The following is a 21065-nucleotide window of genomic DNA, read 5'->3' as shown; positions in this document are numbered from 1 at the left end:
CTGCATTCTTTTCATAATCAGAAAGGAAATGGTTTATAAGAAAGATCAATTGCTTTGTATGTTGGGGAAAAGCAGCAAAATAATACTTAACGGCGACATATCTTCCATATCAAAGAGATTTTACGTGGATGTGACTTGCTTTGGTCAAGTTAATCCAATGAGAAAGAAAGGGAACAGAAACATTCACTAAGCATCTATGAACTGTCAGGCTGTGAGGAAAGAACTGTAGAAGGGAGCAATTTTGCCTGTCTGGCAACCTAGCCCTTCCGTGAGGATGATGGTGGGGCTGTTGGCTATGGTGTCTTATGGCACACAACTTGGACCCAGCCAATCACGGTCCCCTGAACACAATGACTGGTCCAGGAGGTGGGCACGTGTCCCCAGTAGCACCAGTCAGAGGCCAACTGAGACCAGTCCAGGCCCTCAGTTGCTAAACTGGGACAAAGGAGTCTGAAGCTGCTGGCGGCCAGCTTGACAGGCGTTAGGGAGAACATGCAATGTGGGGGACAGCCCGGGTGGCTCAGTGGTTTGGCGCCGCCTTCAGCCCAAGGTGTGATACTGGAGACCCAGGATCGAGTCCCGCATCGGGCTCCCTGCAGGAAACCTGCTTCTCCCTCTGCCTGTGTCTCTGCCCACCCCCCTCTCGTTTTCTCTCTTTCTGTCTCTCGTAAATAAATAAAATCTTAAAAAAAAAAAAAAAGAACATGCAATGTGGAAAGAAGAGGTGAGGTGGACACAGAAGGAAGAACAGTGGAGATATGACAAGAGAAGATGCTGCACTGCTGCGCCCAACGCACTTCCACTTCTTCATCTCCCAGCTATGCCAGCCGATAGTTGGATAGTTGTTCGATAGTTGTTCTTTTCACAGGTAAATTAGCTGGCATTCTCTGTCGCTTGCCACCGGAAGGGCATGGAGAGACAACTCCCTTCCCACAACAGTCCTGAGGGAAAGCTACTAACATCCCTATTTTTTAAAAAAGATTTATTGGGATGCCTGGGTGGCTCAGTGGCTGCGTGTCTGCCTTCCGCTCAGGGCGTGACCCCTGGGTCCTGGGATCAAGTCTTACATCGGGCTCCCCACAGAGAGCCTGTTTCTCCCTCTGCCTGTGTCTCTGCCTCCCTCTCTCTCTGTGCCTCTTGCAAATAAATAAATAAAATATTTTTAAAAAGGGACACCTGAGTGGCTCAGCAGTTGAGCATCTGCCTTCTGCTCAGGGCATGATCCCTGGGTTCCCGGATCGAGTCCCACATCTGGCTCCCTGCGAGGAGCCAGCTTCTCCCTCTGCCTAATGTCTCTGCCTTATCTCTGTGTCATCTCATGAATAAATAAATAAAATCTTTTAAAAAAGATTTATTTATTTATTTGTTTGTTTGTTTGAGTCCGAGCAGGGGGCAGAGGGAGAAACTCTGCATGAAGAGTCTGACACGGGGCTCAACCCCACCACCCTGAGCTCATGACCTGAGCCAAAATGAAGAGTCTAACACATAACCAACTGAGCCACCCAGATGCCCCTTAACACCCCTATTTTAAAGACAGAAAGACTAAGGCTCAGAAGTAAAATAACTTGCTCAAGTTACACAGCTCTGTGTGGAGATCGAGCTGACTGGAGGCCTCTTGCCATTGCATAAGCAAAGCACCAACACACCAATGGCTCCCAACACTGGTAGAAACCAGCAGAATGAAAACATAAAAGCAGGGGTGTCTGGCTGGCTCCAGTGGTAGTGTACAACTCTTGAGCTCAGGGATTGTGAATTCAAGTCCCACATTGAGTTGTAGAGATTACTCAAAAATAAAATCTTTTTTTTTTTTTAAGATTTTATTTGTTTATCTGACAGAGAAAGAGATAGAGAGAGAGCACAAGCTGGGGGAGAAATGGAGAGGTAGGGAGAAGCAGATTCCCCGCTGAACAGGGAGCCCGATGTGGGGCTCGATCCCAGGACCCCCAAGATCATGACCTGAGCTTAAGGCAGATGTTTAACTGGCTGAGCCACCAGGCATCCCTCAAAAATAAAATCTTAAAAAAAGAAAGAGGGAAAAAGAAAGAAAGAAAGAAAGAAAGAAAGAAAGAAAGAAAGAAAGAAAGAAGAAAAAAAGAAAGAAAAGAAAAAAAGAAAAGAAAAGAAAAGAAAAGAAAAGAAAAGAAAAGAAAAGAAAAGAAAAGAAAGAAAAGAAAAGAAGAAAAGCAGGAGGTTGGGCTGTGAGGTGTTAATAGCAAACATGTCTACACTTCCAAATCCCGTATCTCTGGGTACACCTGCTAGGGATGGGACCACAGCAGGGTCCAAATGATAAAGGACAGACACAAACGTCACTGAAGCTTTGTGAGAGGGAGGAGACCCTACAACAGGAACACCTGGGAGATTTCTAAACCTCTGGTGTCCACTTGCGGGCATTTCTGTGCAAGATGGCCAAAACTGCCATTAACCAAAAGCTAACCAAGCATCTTGGATTCAGGGAGGGGTGCGTTTGGGTGGCTCCTGGGACTGTGTCTTGGCTCACTTGGTGACCTGCATAGACCTCTCACCACCCTCTCACTCTCAATTCCCCACAGATCACAACTTTGCCACAGAAGCTCTATCCCTGGTGTTGCCTCCAAAACTTCACCCACACGAAAGCTTTTCCTTTCTCTACCCCAGGGATAGCTGGGTTGAAAGAGCCAATGCCTGGCACGAATGATACAAATAGCCAACTGAGAGGCAAGGGAGCCAGAGGGACAGCTGTGCAGGCGAGCATGGCAGGTGATGATGGGAGGCTGTGGACACAGAGGCTGCCACCCAGGTCCCGCCTTGAGCTGGAACGTGATTTCAGGCCAAGTGCTGACCATTTTGGCCCTCTAGCTCCTTAGCTCTGACATGAGAAGCCTGGCCTAAAATATCCTGAGGGTTATGCCCAACACAGGTTTTCCGTGATCTTCTATCTCTGCACCTGCCGGTTCAGGACAGAAGAGGAGAGGGGATCTGCGGTTGATTTGTGGGCAGTGAGAAGCAAGGCTGGTTTTATCACGGCTGGGGAGGGGACTCAATGCTGCCAGTTCAGCCACAGGGACCTCAGGACAGACGTCCACGGGCCCTATCTAGCCTGGAGAGAGGACCCATACTTGACCAAAGCTCTCACCGTCAGAAACCAGGATGCTGGAACTCCACTGTTTCTGGAATAATCAAGGTTGCACACCAAGCAGCAAGGACGGCGCTCTCTATTCCCAGCCCCCGAGGGCCCAGCTGACACATGACAAAATGGAACTGTAGCAGCTGGGCTAATGCCTGGAGCTCTTGCCTGCATGTTGTTCCCAAACCTGTTGTCACCAGGGCACACCAACACGTCTAGAGGCCTTATAAAACTCACGCACATAGGACATGGAAGCCTTCCTTGTGGCGCTGCAACCTTGCCTTGGAAACAACCCAATAGCCTTGAGACTTCCCCCTAGATAGAAATGGCCATATACCAATGTTCTCACACATTTAGAGATCAGACACATTAGATATTAGTGAATCTACTTGCACTCTTCCAGAAAGATATCTGCATGTACAAAATTTTGCTTGCAACTTCAGGGATCCAAAGGCCAAAAAGCCTGTTCTTGGATTGCTGTGGGGAGGAGGGGAGCTCCATGGGCACAGAGTAAAACCCTTTATTCAACTGCTCTTTGACCATCTTTAAATGCTTATTATAAAAATTTTAAATTTTAATGTATTAAAAAGTATAAAATTATAAAACTACCAAAACTTTGCACCCACAAATATCCACTATGAATATCTTGGTAAAACATCCTCCCGGATTTCTCAGCACTTACCATTTCACCAAGAGGAGGCTGTCCTACCCACAGTGGCTTTCAATCTGCTTACTGAGCATTTTCCCATGCCAGCACCGCGGTACACCAGCTTTTTAAAATATTTTTAAAAGAACTCTAGGGGGGTGCCTGGGTGGCTCAGCCGGTTAAGCATCTGCCTTCCGCTCAGGTCATGATTCCAGGTCCTGGGACCAAGTCCCACATCAGGCTCCCTGCTGAGAGGGGAGTCTGCTTCTCCCTCTCCCTCTGCCCCTCCCCCTGCCTAGGCTTTCTCGCTCACTCACTCTCTCAAAAAATAAATCAAATGTTTTTAAAAAATAAACAGGACAGCCCCGGTGGCTTAGCGGTTTAGCGTTGCCTTCAGCCCAGGGTGTGATCCTGGAGACCCGGGATCGAGTCCCGCATTAAGCTCCCTGCATGGAGCCTGCTTCTCCCTCTGCCTGTGTCTCTGCCTCTCTCTCTCTCTCTCTGTGTCTCTCATGAATAAGTAAATAAAAAAATCTTAAAAAAATAAGTAAAAAATAAATAAACAAAAGAACTTTAGGTTAACTCTCCAATCAGCACTCTGGAGGACAAGTGGCTTTGACTCGTGCTCCAGGGGACTGTAAATGTGAGGCTCCCTTTAGGGCCCCCCCCACCGGGGACTCAGGGCCCTTGGACCACAGGTGAGCAGGTACCTCACGGAAGCTGAGCCGGCCATCAAAGTCCTCATCTACTTCCTTGATCATGTTTTTCAGGCCCAGGTGGGTCTGGGGAGCTCCCAGCTTCTCCATCATCAGCTTCAGCTCCATCAGGTCAATGAAGCCATCCCGTCCAGAGTCATACCTGTGGGATCAAAGAAAGGATACTGAGCAGGGACCACCATGGCCAGAACAATAGGACACTTTCACTCTCCCAAACATTCATTCTCTTGACCTCACTTACTGGAAAATAATTCAGCTACCTGCTGTTTTGCGAGGCCCACCCTGGTCACCATATCAGAAGGGACCCCCTATTGAAATGCCTTCGGGCTCTGCACGACACAGTTCAAAGGGGTTCTTTTACCACATGGCTGTCTTCACATCTCTTATTCCCTTAACTAGGCCAGAAGTTTCTCGAAGATGAGACACATGCCCGTTTACCTTACTGTCCCCCAATTTTGGTCGGCAAACACCAATCGAACCTCTTTTTTTTTCCCCCCAACCAAACCTCTAAATACTGGACAACCAAGAGCTGTGAGAGCGAGCCCAAGCATTCCCAACATTCTCACGGAGCCATGGGCAATTCCAGGAGCTTCCTCTAAGGTCTTTGCTTCCTCTACTCCCACAAATGCCTCTGTTCATTTTTTTAAAGATCTTTTAAAATTTATTTTATCTTTTATAAAGATTTATTTATTTGAAGGAGAGCACAAGCAGGAGGGAGGAGCAGAGAGAGAGGGAGAAGCAGACTCTCCACTGAGCAGGGAGCCTGACACGGAGATTGATTCCAGAACCCTGGGATCATGACCTGAGCCGAAGGCAGATGCTTAACCAGCTGAACCACCCAAGCACCTTAAATTTATTTGAGAGAGAGAAAGAGACAGAGAGAGAACATGGGGGGGGGGGCAGGAAAGGCAGAGGGAGAAAGACAAGCAGACTCTAAGCCAAGTACCAACCCAATGGACGCTGGGCTTTATCCTAGGACCCTGAGATCATGACCTGAGCCAAATTCAAGAGTCAGACACCCAGCCCACTGAGCCCCCAGGCACCACTCTCCTCTCATCCTTCTGGTCTCCTGGGTGTGGAAACTGGTTCTCACCCTTCCACGTGGCTGTCCTGGCCCAGCTCTCTGGTTTTGTTTTGCGCTCTGGCTTGCTCATCTGGCCTCCAGGTCCAAACTGTTACGTCTTTGCAAGTGACTGTTGAGAGGGGACCTGGCTCTGACCTGTTGGCCAAGTTTTTCCACAGAGCCAGCAGCTGTGCCAGCTGTCCCTCTGCCCCCAGCCTCCCCCCACCTGGCCCTGCCCTCTACCCTCAGTGCCTGGGCTGACAGGAGCCCTCTGTAGCCTTCTGGCCTCGGCTCTCTCCCAATCCGTACCCCTCCACTTCTCAACAAACCTGGGATGTGGCAGGTTTTTCTCAGGCTGCCCACCCCGGCTCTTCTCTCTTCAAGTCCAGGGCCCATTTTCTGCCCCTCAGGGATCACTTATTGCTCAGGTGTGAACACCTTGCTTTATTTATTTTTTTATTTTTTTAAGATTTAAAACATGTATTTATTCATGAGAGACACACAGAGAGAGGCAGAGACACAGGCAGAGGGAGAAGCAGGCTCCCTGCAGGGGGCCCGATGTGGAACTCGATCCCAGGACCCCAGGATCACACCTGAGCCAAAGGCAGACACTCAACCCCTGAGCCACCCAGGTGAACTGAGCACCTTGCTTTATAAAACAAATCAGTTCACGGCAGCCAAAAGGTGGAAAAAACTCACGTGTCCATTTTCGATGAACAGCTAAACAAAATGCAGTATATCCATATAATGGAATATGCTATATTTATACAATAGAATATTATTCACGATAAAAAAAGGTGTGAAAATCTGACACAAGCTCCATCGTGGAGAAACCCAGACAACCTTATGGCAGGGCTGAGATCAGCCAGGCATAAAAGGACAAATACTGAATAACCACACTTGTCTGAGGGACCTAGAAGAGTCCAATCGTAGTGACAACGTAGAACAGTGGTTACCAGCGCCTGGGGAGTGACTGTTTCGTGGGTTCGAGTTTTAGTCTGGGATGGGGAAAGGGTCCGGGGACAGATGATGGCGATGATTCCACAAGAGGGTCAGCGTTCACGGCTTACATGGTCATGGTGGCAAGTTTTATGTGCATTTTCCCCACAGTAAAGTGAGATAAACACATCAGGCTCCTTCACTATGCATTGCCCTCCCCACCCACCACCCCACAACAAAAGCCCACCATTGTTGGCGCCCACACCCACCCACCAAGGAATGCAGCCTGTGGGCAATCAGAAATCTAACTCTGAGGGCTGGTGGTATTTTGAGGCCCACGTGGTCAGGCTGGAGGTGAGGCCCACTACTCCTCAGTGTGTTCTGTTCCAGCTGCAGCAGCCGGCTCATGCCATTATTCCCATCCAGAATGCACCCTCCACCCCATCACCCCGTAGTCCTCAGTGGCCTTTCTGTACCCCCAGCTCAGGGAGCTGCCCTTCCTTCTCTAATAGCTAACAGCCCCACCGTGGGGAACTCAGCAGACACCACCTCCCCCTGCTGGATATTTCCTAACGCAGCAGCCCTGTGTTCTCAAGCCCAAAACCTGAAAGAAGGGGACCACAGTCCTCCCCACCCTGGGACAGTCTTCTCCATTCCAGGCTGGCCCTGCATGTTGGAGGATGTGGGTCTGGTCGGTGGAGGCCACCCAAGGTCAATGCAAAGATGAGAGCAGAAGGAACCAGCAGTACCTGGCCCCAGGAAGCACAGCACCGTCTTTAGATTATGCATTTCAACTTTCCAGGAACATTCCCAAACTGCAGCAAGAACTGGGCTCTGAGCATGGACATGACAGAGCCAGACTTTAGCCAACACAGGGAAGTGCTTTCTGGCAAAAACAGCCAACTAGTACAAGACCTGAGGTAAGAAGAGCTCCTACAAACAGGCTAGAAGGGACAGGCTCTGTTACAGGCAGTCCTAGTCAAAATAAACAGGCCTCTTTGGTGTGGAACGTTCCAGAGCCTTCATATGGTCATCTGAAACCTGCCAGAGGGAAACAGAGCACGCAGACTCAGCCGATCACACAATCCTCTGTGCTCAGAAACTTTCCACTAGAAGAAGGCACATCTCGGCCATCTTAGTGTTCCAAGGAAAACACTCTGGGAAGCGCCTCTCAGAACAATTCAGTGTTAGAAGGGCCGGTCAGCTCAACGACCACAGTGGTACTGATCGTGCTGGGACTTTGAATAAATGTCCTCTGCCCACGGCTCAGCACACGGTGCATGTTCTGGCGAAGTTTGTAGGGAGGAGGAGCCCTGAAGCGTGGAGGGGCATGCATCTGAGATGTGAAGCACTTGGGGCAACAGTGAAGAGGTTTAGGGTCTCAACACAGAGGAAGAAGGAGAGAAAGCCTGGGTGTAAGAGGAGTGGGGGGAGCCTCAGAACCAGAGAGAAGCTGGAAAGGAAGGTGGAGGAGACAACAGGTCAGGGAACAGGCAGGAAATGGTCCTCAGTCAGTGGAGGAAGGACGGACCAGGGTCTCTGGCTCACACAAGTCTCACACAACCTAGAGCAAGGACGGCCTCCCCCAGCACAGGGGGGCTGGGGCTGAGGGGTCAGGCTCAGGGAGGGGCAGAAATGCCAGCCTTCCCTCTTCTCGGTTCAGACTGAGTCTAGAAGGTTTAGGAAAACTTTCTTTTAAAGATTTTTATTTATTTACTTATTCATTCAAGACACAGAGAGGGAGAGAGAGAGGCAGAGACACAGGCAGAGGGAGAAGCAGGCTCCACGCAGGAGCCCGATGTGGGACTTGATCCTGGGTCTCCAGCCAGGATCAGGCCCTGGGCCGAAGGCGGAGCTAAACCGCTGAGCCACCCAGGCTGCCCAGGAAAACTTTCTTTTAGGCCTACAAGCATGAAACATTCTCCAGGCCTCAGGAAAAGGACAGATAGGTCAGAAAGGGCCTCACTCAGCAAAGTCTGGAAACAGGCTAAGGGAATTTAAAGAAATCTTTAAATGGGCAGAAATCTTTCAGTGTGACCCATTTAGTGAGTCAGTGCCTGGAAGCAGAAGCCCAGCACTCCTTCGGACAAGGCTCCGGTTGAGCAGAGGGCCAAAGGTGCCGCTGGGTGGACCCGTCTGTGTTGTGCAGCAGGCCACCTGCTTGGCACAGGAAGAAAGCCCACCTGTGGATGTGGGAGGGACATCTCCAAAGCTGAGCAGGGCAGGGGAGAGCAGGGTCACGAGCCAGGTCCACCATCACTCCCCGGGACTCAGTAGAGGCTGCTTGCCTTTGTTCCTGCCTGAAGCCCTGGCCGAGAGCCAGCTATGTGAAGTCCTGGCAGGATTTTAAAGTGACACATGAGTGGCGTCCTCACCCCTCCCTGCGGAGCTGGGATTTATAATCCAGAAGTGCATCCTTCACTCTTCAAACGACCCTCTCTACGAGGGCTTGCCCATGGTCACTTCCTTCAGGGCCTGGCTTTGCAAGACAGGAAAAACCTCCCAGGTCCCCGGCGTCATCCTGTTTGATCTGCTCCTCCCAAAGCACCCAGCGACCGTATGGGCAGTGCGCACCATGGGATTCAAAGCGTCTAATAACTAAAACTGGTCTGCTCTGCCGTTCGCGACGCATTGTCTCATACACCAATCCTTTTCATCTTCACACCAGTCTTATGAGGAATTACTAGTAGCCGCCTGTGTTTCTGGTTTATCGAGGGCTTACTAAGTGCTGGGCACTGTGCAAGATCACCTCATTTGGTCCAATCGTGCTGTGATGTGGTCATTAATGTCACCCCACTGGATAGAGGGTGAAAGCAGAAGAGTGTGCAGTGAAGCCACTTCCTATGGATGAGAACGAACCTGGGACTTCCCAGCAGGAGCCTGGCATTACAGGGGAGCAGGGAAGGCAGGGATGCTCATTAACTGAGTCTATACCATGTGCCCCACAAGGGAGGGAGCAGAGTGCACACTCAATGTCCCAACAAATAGACCATTCTTGTGACTGTCCAGATGTAGCCCTCTTACCACGTGTACCTGAAGACTCTGGCAGAAATGATACACGTGGCTGAGTCCTGAACATGCGTGGTTTCTGATTTGGGGCTCAGAGCACGGTGCAGTAGACCGCTCACACGTGCAAAGTCATTATTTTTGGACCAAAAGAATGCCAAGGTTGCCATCTCACAAACATTTGGAGAAACAGTCTCACCAGCCAAGCCCTTCAAATAAATTTCATCTGATTTAACCCTCCAGCACTTCTCTTAGGGGTAGAGGAGTGTCAGGCTGATGAAAACTGGGGCCCACTGAGGTCACTTGGCCCAGGCCAAGGTCACTAGGTCCACCGAGGTTAACCGGGAGGACCCCTCGCCTGAGGCCCAAGCCCTCAGCCTGAGTCCTGGGCTGAGCAGCCAGGCCACCAGAATTAATTTGGGGGAGGAATAAGGCTTGATATCTAGGCAGCCCTAACAGAATGCCAAGGTTGCCTCTCAAAGCCAATGCAAAGAGAAGATTCCCGAGGAAGTATTAAAGAGATAAAGGCCTTCCTGAAGGCTGCAGGACTTTGTTATCACATCCCACAGTGAGTGTGGCTGCAGAAAGTGGGAGGTGACAGGAAGCAGAGGCTCTCAGGCCGGGCCAGGGGGCAAAACAGGCATCGTCAGCCTGCTCCGAGCTCCTCTCCACAAGCAGTACAGTAGGGAAGCCCCTTTGGACAAGGCCGAGCACAAACCGCTATCTTCTACCAACTTTTGAGTCTGTGAGAAAGGGGAATGCAGCTGGATTTGTTTCCTGCATTCTGGAAACTTCCTTTGCCTACTACCCCACCCCCATGAAAATGCCATCACCTTCCTTTTGATTTGGAATCCAGCCCCATGGAAAGGGAACAGTGCTTCCAACAGCCTGCCCAGGTCGGGTCCCCTGCCCAGCACAGCCACCGGGGACAGAAAGCCTTCCCCATAAGGGAGGCGTGGGACCAGGCTTGGGAGGGGGGACTGCAGAACCCGAGCTCCAGCCACAGGTCCATCTGGGGTTTTCCTTCTCCCTACAAGCCTGGCCTATACCTGCATTTCCCTCCCCCTATTTCAAACCATCAGAATATTCCCTTTGCCTTCCCATAGTTTCAGTCTTTCAAATGCTTGCAGGCTTGTAGGAGTCCGTGAAGCCCTTGGGCTCCTCCCCTACCAACATCTTAGCTCCTTATACCTGTCTTTTTTTTTTTTTTCCATTAATTTAAATATCAACCCAGATTTTTCTCATTGAAGGCAACCCAGGACGCTAAAGGAAAACCAGCCAGAAACTCAAGACCCTGCACCCTTGTTTGCTTCCTAGGGTTTCCTTCTAGCCCTCCTCTGAATTGGTGAACTTTTCCCATGTTTTTGCTTTAAGAGTGCCTGTCACCTTTTTACTCTCCAAGATCTGCTAGGGAGAGACTCTAGCCCTGTCAGTCCTGGGGACAGCCCTGCAGACACGGGCTGGTGTGCACACCCACTCTCCCAGTGGGAGAGACACTCGGGCTGGGGAGCCCTCTGCAGACCGGGTACAAGGAGAGGAGCTAACATGCCTGCACTCGGCCCTGGCACCCAGTGAGCTGCCAAGGAGAGGGAGCTATTTTTAAAAGTCATACCTGTCTGCAGCCATGAAGAGGAAGACAGCTTGCAGAGCTCCTGCTCCGAAGAGCTGCCCACCCTCTACTGGGCCTCACACAGCTGTCAGCATCTTTAGCATGCTGGGGGATCCCAAATCCACAGCCTGCCGAGCGAGGCCCCTTATTCAGACTCTCCATGAAGCGCATGCTCCGTGAGGCCCAGCCCAGCTTAGCCTGTGTGAGAGGATCAGCTCTCTCACCAGGGCTCACTGGGAAAGGCTCTTTACAGACTGGGGCTGTCACTGGATAGTGGGGTGGGGTGGGGTGCGGCGGGATGGCCTACATCCCTCCATCCCTCACCAGTGTGCTGTGGGTGCCGAGGACCTGGGGAAGCCCCTGGTCTGGCCAAAGGGGTCCAGGTAACCCCACCAAACGTCTACTTAGGCAGGGGCTAGTGTCCGGTGTCCACCTGGCGCTCAGCCCCTCCAGGCTCCGTGAATCACCTGCTCTCTCAGCTTCCACTGCGCAGAGCCCCTGGGTTTTCTTGGTTTCCCCTCTTCTGAATAATCCTGCTATTAAGCAAGAAAGAAGCCAGCCAGCCTTTGTCTGCCAGAGGCTCAACCATCAGAAACTCCCCAGGGATCCGGGGCGGGGGGTAGTTCTCAGGAGGATGGCAGTGCCCCAGAAAATGCCTTAGTGCTGAGGGGCGCGCCTCCAGGCCCGGTGCACTGAACAGGCTGTGTTTCCTTAGGTAGAGAGGCCTCGTAAGGGAATCATGCGCTGCCTTTCCAAGCAGGCCGACCCAGGTTATTCGGGGTGTGGTCCCTAGACGGCCGCCTCGGGGTCCCCCAGGGTTGCTACAAACGCAGAATCTCGGCCCCACCCCAGACCCGCTGAATCAGAACCTACATCTTCACCACGCCCTGGGCTGCCCAGGTGCTTTCAAGTCAGAGGAGGGCCCCGTGTCAGACTATCCCCCAAAGCCAGATGCCTTTCTGGGGGCACCCCTGGTTCACCTTGCAGGTGCCCCCGAACTGTGCCTGTCCAGATGAGTCTCAGGATGCCCTGAGGTCACAGGACTGTCATTTCTCCTCCAGATTCTCCTGGTTGCCCAGTTCTCTGAGTTTCTGCTTTCCTATCTTTGGAGGATCCTCCCTAGCTTCATCTGCTCCTTCCTTCCTTCCCTCTTTCCTCCTCTTCTCCTCCCATCCCTCTCCCTCTCTCCCCTTCCTTCCTTCCTTCCTTCCTTCCTTCCTTCCTTCCTTCCTTCCTTCCTTCCTTCCTTCCATTTGCTACAGGCTGGGAACAGGCCCAGAAACCAGCTCTCCAAGTGTTACAACTGCATGCAAAGTAAGAGTAAGCAGGCTCTGAGGAAGGGTTGGGGGGGTGGGGAGGGCGGAGTGGGTACAATGACGCGAGGACTCTGAGGAGTGAAGTATGTACAAAAGCCGGAGAGGCCAAAGTCTTTGATTTCCAATCAGCTCCTGGCTCCCCGAGATTCCATTCATCCACTCACTCACCACCTGGCTCCCGTCTACCTGGGGCCTCTCGGGAGCAGAAGGAAAGCACAAAGACCAGTCCCAGCGGGCAGGCAGATGTACAAAGAGGCTGTTGAGCGCTGATCCGGGCCGGCCGGAACTTGGGCAGAGCTGGAGTGCAGGCAGCCGGCTGGGGCGGAGGAGCTAACAGGGCCATGAGTACAGAGCCAAGGGAGGGAGACACTGTCACCAGGCCAGTCCAGGGGTGCCTGGATGTCCCAGAAGTGGCAAGTGGAGCCAACTCCCACAAGGCATTCTGGGAGAGTGGTGTCTTCCTAAGGGCAGCGGGGGACGGGAGGTGGGAGCAACCTCCAAAGAGTTTGAACCAGGGAAGCGGCATCAGAAGGCTGCTTCTCAGCTCAGGGTGTGGGATGGGTTTTTCCAGGTGGGGGCCCAGCTGGGGAGCACACGCTGGTCCTAGCTATGGAGGGATGCAGGGAGGGTGATGGGGAGGCGGGGCTGGCTCTGAGGGCACAGCCTGTGTTGTGGGGAGCTCACTTATAGTAAATATCCTTTTCTGGTAAGAGGCCAACATCTTTGCAGGCTGCAGGAGGCCAGCGGAGGTTGGGTGCCTCCCACCCATCAGTCACAGCATCCTGCAGCATAGTTTCATACACGGTGTCTGGCAGTTCATTAAGAAAGGTGGGGACGCAGGACAGAGCTGAAGCCCCCCCCCCCCACTACTAGAGTACCCACTGTGTGCTCAGAGCCTCACAAGACAACAGAGAAATCTGCTTTGTCCCAAATGCATGCTGGGGAGTGCACTGCCCCTGCCAGGGACTGCCCCATGGATTCAGGATGAGAGGGCAGGGATGAGCTCACAGGAGGGCCACTTGCCTTACTGAGCACGCCCCCCACACACACTGGGTGCAGTAAACAGGGAGGTTTCAGCTACATGCAAATTCTCCCAATGATGCCAGCAACCCAGCATGGAGACAAAGCAAACCGGAATCCCATGATCACCCTCAAAGGAACATGCCAGTGGCAGCGAGACAATAGGCCAGCAGTACAAAGTTCTTTGGCCACATTGAAGGCACAAATGCCAAGAACCCTCTGACCAAGAGTGACCGGCTGCAGAGGGTTCAGCCTCAGAAAGTTTGACTCAGCAATGCAAATGGAACAGGCACAGTTCAGTCTTTTAAAGCTCCGGGGCTCCTCCTCAGGAAGGCAAGGAAGCAGTGGCGGGAGTGTGTTCCTCAGGTCAGAGTCCCCTGGAGCAAAGCCCCGATGACACTGTATGCTGTGTGTCTCTGGGCAAGTTACTCTAACTCTCTGGCTTCCAATTCCTCCTTCGTCCAGTTGTTGCCAAGATTAAAGGAAGCTACTAAGCACTCAGCATATCAGGGAGGGCTCACGTTTTTAGTTTTGGCCGTTACCTCATTAAGAAAAAGACTCTCATCCTGGGGTCTCTCCTTGGTCCTTCTGAAATGGGGGCACCCTTGCTGGGCTTAGGTAAGTACAGGCGGCTGAGGACTCAGATTGAGAACAGGGAGTGGATTGAACGGATCTGAGAATTTAAAGTCCCAGGTAATACATCAGAAAGGAGAAGGAGAAGGACCAAGGTGGTGAGGACGTGGCATTTGCACTTGGTGCACCATGGGCAGCCCTCCCTGAGCAATCCCCAGTGGAAGTGGTGGTGAGGCCAAAAGAGTTCTTCTGATCAGGAATGTCAAACTGAGGGGCACCTGGGTGGCTCAGTTAGTTAAGAGTCTGCCTTTGGCTCAGGTCATGATCCTGGAGTCCCAGGACTGAGCCCCACATCAGGCTCTCTGCTCAGTGGGGAGTCTCTCTGTCCCTCTACCCTGCTTGTGCTCTCTCTCAAATAAATAAATAAGATCTTTAATAACAAAAACAAAGAGAATAGGGTGCTGCCCCCCCCCTCAAGTAAACCCCTCCTCCACCTGCAAATCCAGGAGTCAGAGAGAGAAATGGTAGGGGGAGGCCCTGAGGGAAGGCTGAGGCCCCACTCAAGGGGACTGTGGGGGACTCAGCCTTCCCTCTAAACAAGAAGAAAAAGCACCCGGGCTTCCAGCCTCTGGGGCCCTCGGCCTTTGGGGCCCTCGGCCTCCCGTCTCCACCCCACTACTTCCTTGCCAGCCAGTCCTTCTCCTATGTCCCTCTTCTGGACTGGCCCCACTGTAAATCCTGCAGCCCTTCTGGGGCAGAGGGACCTGCAGGCCCTCCATGGAAAAAACACAGGGCTGGAACCAGAGGGACCTAATTAAGGCTCTGCCTGCATGCTGAGTGGTCACACGATCTTGGGGATAACCTGAGAATGTGGTCACTTACCCATTTCCACATCTCACTTACAAGCCTGTACCCATGTGGCATGTGGTCTGTGGCACTGCTAGAGCCCCAGCAATGGCCCCCCTTCCTCTGAAAACCCCCAGAGGCAGTAATGAGGGCCACAGTGCAGCTCCAGAGGCAGAGCTCAGACCCCCAGAAGTCAAGGCACCCCTACCCTGACCTTGGGGTGGGCATGGGGATTGGAGGAAGATGTTTGCCACATTCGAGCATAAAGACCCGTCTCTGCTTTCCCAGGGTAAACACTATGGAAAGGGATGGGAACGTCACAAGAATCAAGTGACTAAGTACAATCAATTGGAAATTGGGGAGTATGGGAAAGTTGCAGGGCTGGGGGGAGACAGGCAACAGCCCAGTAAGAGTGGAGCCAGGCTGGGGCAACCAGTAACAGAGAAGAACACACTAGCCAACTGGGGCTGGTTTTACAGGTTATCATGAGGAGCCTGGGCCTCATCCCATGGGCCACTGGAAGCTACTGAATGTTGTGTTTTCCCCAACCCACAGAGGAATCCGAATAGAGAAGCACAGCAATGAGCTCTGGGCTCTGGCAAGAGGTCACATGTAAGATGGAAGGAGGAGGCCAGCTGCCCCTGGCCTGGTGGTCAGGCAGCCTGTAGAGGCTGTGTCACCCCTGACCCCCCTGGCTATGCAAGGGGGGCTGTCAAGGACAGCTGAGATTTGGAGCCTGAGAAGATGAGGGTAGAAATAACATTGATGAGAGGCTAGTGGCACAGGGAACAAGAGTGTAGGCCTTCTGGGTTCAAAGCTCAGTTCTACCACGTACAGGATGTGTGATGCTGGGCAAGTTACTTAGCTTCTCTCTGCCCCCAGTGTCCCCATCTGTGAAATGGGGAGATGATAATAGTACCTGCCTCATAGTGCCTATAATATGTAAATGCCAAGAGCAGTGCCCGCACACAGTAGGTACTCTACAAGTGGTAAAGAGCAACCACTCTTTTGGGGGGAGCCCAATATGCAATAAAGTTGACCATTGTAGGGGGGGTGGGGAAAGCATGAGGCATTTAGAGAGGGGACAGAGACCGTGTCATGGAGGCCAAGCAGGCCAATACTTCTCCAGGGCCAAGACTGAGCTCACCAGGTCCCCATGGCCATAGAGCTGGGACAGTGAGCAGCCAGGTCTTGTCAGCAGAGGGTTGATGCCGGGCCTGCTATCCCAGGCCCAATACTGTTCTCTGAGCAGTGCCAGGTGGCCTGGCAGTCCCCCTCAGGGGTGTCTAACCCCAGAGCTGGCATCAGCTGCAGCCTCAGTCCATCCTTCCCACCTGGAAGGGGCAGAGGGGCCAGCCCTGGGTACACGGTTTGTAGATGCTGGACAATGTCCTCCTACTTCTGCAGATCTGATCCAAGCTAGCAGAAGGCAGAAGCGCATATCGTCCACCCAGAGGCAGCCATGCATAGGGGGAAACCAGGCGGCCGCCTACTCACCAGAAATAGGGGTCCCTACTTTAGAACCAGACCTGTGTGACTGGAAGGAGTCCGTCACTCCTCGCCCTGTCCCGCCCCCCAACCAAGGCTCTGCCTGCCCTGGAACCAGGCCCTGGCACCCCAGTCTTTCCCTCTAAAACCAAAGAATTTACCTCTATCCTGCAACATGGTGGGACAGTCTGATTGAAAGGGAATAAAACCAGGCCTAGGTACCCCTCCATATACCCATCCACCCCACACACAAGAGGGGCCCTCAGTTACCCAGTACTAGGAGCCGCTAAAAGGAGGGAGAGCCATCAACGCCTATGACTCCCAGTCAAGATGGTGGCTGGCCCCATGCACTCACTGTCTCTCCACCTGGAGATCCTTCCAGAAGGGATACAAGATACAAGAGTCATGATGATAAAGAGAATAAAGGAGGTTAGGGGAGGGGAGCTTGGGAAAAGCGAGGCATCATCAAAGACAAAAAAACAGACTAGGAGTGTAATTGGTGATTCTGCCCAAGGGAGCCAGTTGGGCGCTCCAAACCCAGAGGCAAGGTGGCGGGTTCAGCCAGGCTCTTTGTAAGGTGGAAGGGTTACTTGAGGCAAATGTAGGGGCTTTACTGAATGTTGGCCTAGAGGGCAGTTACGAGGACACATCCCCCTCCCCACCCCCAGATACACCACCGTCTTAGCTGCCAGAGATCTACAACCACAGGCAAAGAGAGAAGGGGCTCTTGATTAAAATGGCAGCAGCAAGTGTCCCAGAGGAAAGACCTCTCCATTCAGGCATCCAAGGGCCCCCAGTCATGAGCTGCTCCCTGCCTGGTCTCCAGAATCCAGACCTGCTTCTGAAAGCCCCTCCCATACAAAAACAAAGACACAAGAGACACAAAGAGCCAAGGTCAGGAAAAGGCCCAAATGGAGCACTGTTGGACCTCAGCCCTCCTTTCCTCCCCTCCAGAACCCTCACTTTGACCAGGTTCCTGACCCTCAGGGAAGGACAGTCACTGGCCTGAGTGGGCCCATGACCCAGTGCTGGCCAAGAGAATGCCAGAGGCTGGCTTACTGGATCTGTCTGGAAAAGATCTTCTCATTGTTCAGAACATAGGTCGGTGCACCTGGGTGGCTCAGTCGGTTAAGCGTCTGCCTTCAGCTCAGGTCATGATCCCGGGGTCCAGGACTGAGACCCACATTGGGTTCCGGCTGCTCCCTCTGCTCGTGCTCTCTCTCATTCAAATAAATAAATAAAATCTCAAAAAAAAAAAAAAATAGAAGAACTATTGGTCTTTCCTGCCTCTAATTTTGTCACAGCTGTACGTGACTTGGGGACTTGCTATCTTGCCAGCAGCCCCCAGATGAAGGCAGTGCCAGGTCTGGAGGAGGGCAGAGGACTGAACCTAGGTCTCTGAGAGCAGCCGCCAAGCATGCCCAAGGGCCACTCTTGTCCTCTGGACTCCCTGTTATATGAGATGATTCTTCACTGATGAGTTCAGGGCAGGGTTTTCCATCACTTGAGCCAAAGGCCTTTGGACTAATACAAGGCAGACGGGCATATGTGGTCTCAACACTCACGTTCAGGAACTGGTACCTAATCTGATGGCAGCGATCCCTCGGAAGAGAATAGCCATCAGGCTTTCACTTTCCAAGTCACAACTATATTATTTTACAAGAGATTTGGAACAGGGACATTATACTTTTAAACAAAAAAATCGTCTTCTTTTTAGTCGTGAGATTTAAATTTGTTCCTCCCAACCAACGGATCTCAGCTTTGGGGAAATGGGCTTTAAACCCCATTGAGGGACACCTGGGTGGCTCAGTGGTTGAGCATCTGCCTTCGGCTCAGGGCGTGATCCCAGGGTCTTGGGATCGAGTCCCCACATCGGGCTCCCTGGATGGAGCCTGCTTTTCCCTCCGCCTATGTCTCTGCCTCTCTCTCTGTGTCCCTCGTGAATAAATAAAATCTTAAAAAACAAAACAAGACAAAACAAAAAATGTTGAGAAGCTGGATCCTCTCAGCAAATGGGTGCCCGCAGCTGGATACATGATTTGAAAGGGTCTGACTATCTGAGGAAGAGCTCCTGCTCCAGCCATGGGGCTTAAGGAGGCAGACACCCAAGGCTGAGGTCTCTGCCACCAACTTAGCTTTTGTTTTTCCTTTTCAGCTGGAGTTTGTCCCATAGCCTGGTTCAGACACCTTGGACCACCTCTCAGGGGAATTAACACCAAGGCAGCCCTTCTGAGGGGACAGGGTCACTCCAGGGACCCTAGCTGCAGAGCCTCTTTGCTGGCAAAAGAAGCAGATGTGTTTGTGGCCAGGGCTCCCTCCTCCATCCCCTTCTGCTTCTGCCTCTTTTTCCCCGGGGCCCTGAGGCCTGCTTCAGGGAATGAAACCCAGGAAGGGGAAGAGTGAGACCAGCAGGGATTTCCACAGCTTAGGATCCAGCAGACTCCAGAGGGACTTAATTGCCTAGAACAGGGGTTGGCAAGCTACAGCCTACAGGGCAAATCCTTCTCCACGCGGGACTGGCGCAGTCTTGCTGGTGGGTGCAGTAAATGGCTGGTTCTGTCTTGTGGTGGCAGCTAAATAGTGGCAACAGAGACCCAAGGACCCACAGGCTCAATAGATTTACTGTCTGACCCCTTCTTGAAGGAGTTTGCCCGCCCATGACCTTGAAGGAAACTAGAAGGCCATATAGTCCATCCCCCCCACCCACCCACCCCCACCTCCCAAAACCCTGCCCCAAATTTCTCACCCCAAGAGGTCAGACCACCCACATCCCAGCAAAGCCCCAGAGTAAAGGGCTTAACACCTTCCAGACAATTTTTTCCATTTCTCAGCAACTCCAAGCATGAGAAAACTTTCTTCTGTATACTGAACCAAAGCTGTAGCCTCCCTTCCTTGTGTCCACCATGGTTGCGTGGTTCTCCACCACGCTCAAAGCTGTCAGCCACCATCCTCCACCTCGAGGATCCTCACTCCCAGGCCTTCAGTGCTTCCCTGTCTCAGGGACCTGGGTCCCCTCCCTGTCCTGGCTGGCTGCTCTTCCCTGGCTATGTCCACAGAGACCAGGACCCCTGCCCTCAGTGCAGCAGCCTAGAGTCCTAGTGCCCCTGGCATCCTCATGGGCTTCTAGGCCACATGAAGTGTCTTGTACATGGGTGGTGGACGGCTTTTCCAGAACTTGCATTCCTTCCTGTCAACCAGGATCATCTAAATCCAGCCGTTAAGAGTTCAAGCTTCTCAGGACACCTGGGGGGTGACTCAGGGGTTGAGTGTCTGCCTTAGTCTCAGGACGTGATCCCGGGGGGTTCGGGATTGAGTCCCGCATTAGCCTCCTCACTGGGAGCCTGCTCCTCCCTCTCCCTATGTCTCTGACTCTCTCTGTGTGTCATGAATAAATAAAATCTTAAAAAAAAAAAAGTTCGAGCTTCTCAAGGGCAGTGACTCCTCTGGATCAATATGTATAATCCCAGCACACAGCAGGCACTTTGCTGAATGAATGAAAGAATGAATAAGAGAATGAATGAATGAATGAATGAATGAATAGCTTATAAATAGTAGGTAAGAAGGAGGCTCATGATCATCACCATCATTATGGTACCACAGTAGATTATGGTTAGCAAATGTATAGACATTGCTGGCTGTGGGAGCCCAGAGGCGGGAACACTAGAAAAGGGGTCACAAAATGTCATGCAGTCTTGGAAGCAACCAGTCCATGTCTGGGGTCCATTTTCTTGGCAGGTCATTGACCATAAATCAGATTTCATCCTGCAGGAGAGTGTGGTCCTTGCTCCAAAGGCTCAGATGCCCGTGGACATGGGCCCTCCAAGAAGTACGTAGGATCCAGGACCAGTAGTGCTCTTCCATCGGCAACACTGATGGGACATGGGGGCTGAAAGAGGCTCTAGAGGCAGGACAGCATCATGTGGAAGAGATGAGCACTGAGTGTGTGAGGGTGAGCGTGAGGTGAGCAGGAGAGTGCACGCACGCCCAAGGCACAGGTCTTACTTAATGAAGCGGGAAACTGAAAGCCAACGTGTGCCAACCCTAGAGCGTGTGCTGGGCTCCTCCATGGAGCAACTCATCCCTGGTCACAGACAGTTCTGGCAGCCTCAGCTCCGAGACCCGATTTGCTCAGCCCATTTTTTAAAAATTAATTAATTTTTACAGATTTTATTTATTTATCCACGGGAGACACACACAGAGAGAGAGACAGAGAGGCAGAAACATAGGCAGAGGGAGAAGCAGATTCCCTGCGAGGAGTCTGATTCAGGACTTCATCCCAGGACCCAAGGATCATGACCTGAGCCAAAGGCAGATGCTCAACCACTAAGTCACCCAGGCGCCCCCACTCACCACTCAGAGACCCACTGGCTCAGCCGCATCATGAAACTGCAATGGCCTCGCCTGGTGGAAATCAGACCCTCCTCAAATCCAGTAAAAGAAGGTATTTCTATTTATTAGTTGCACTCGGGGTGCACCAGAGCTAGTGTATACATAAAGTTAGAGTCCCGTAGGCCCCACAGCTTTGAAAGCAGGCACCTGTTACCTGATCTTGCAAGGCAGAAGGGGAAAAGGATTTTTTTTCTTTTTGCATAATATAAGATTTTAATAACTCACTGAATTTCAACTCTAATCACTCCATTCCAAATCCCTCTTATTCAAATTCTCATAATATGTGAAGAAGGCTCTGTAATGAGAGTGGAGGAGACTCCCAGAGAGAGAGAGACACACAGGGAGCAA

The 21065-nt window shown here is 52.0% G+C and overlaps 1 protein-coding gene across 3 annotated transcripts in view; it reads right to left on the bottom strand.

The window, feature by feature from the left end:
- EFHD1 (EF-hand domain family member D1) overlaps positions 1-21065 on the bottom strand; it is a 45436-nt gene that overhangs the window by 16906 nt on the left and 7465 nt on the right. For 2 of the 3 annotated variants that reach the window (XM_072796700.1, XM_072796699.1), the window contains exon 2: positions 4463-4610. In XM_072796700.1, coding sequence (XP_072652801.1) covers positions 4463-4610 — 148 coding nt within the window. Of the gene's footprint in view, positions 1-4462; positions 4611-8653; positions 8768-21065 lie in introns of those variants that run through there. The other variant, XM_072796701.1, reaches the window with a different exon arrangement.

This window comes from Canis lupus, chromosome 24 (genome assembly GCF_048164855.1).
Source record: "Canis lupus baileyi chromosome 24, mCanLup2.hap1, whole genome shotgun sequence".
Classification (NCBI taxonomy): domain Eukaryota; kingdom Metazoa; phylum Chordata; class Mammalia; order Carnivora; family Canidae; genus Canis; species Canis lupus.
Note: the sequence above shows the minus strand (reverse complement) of the source record. Positions and strands in the feature narration are given on the sequence as shown.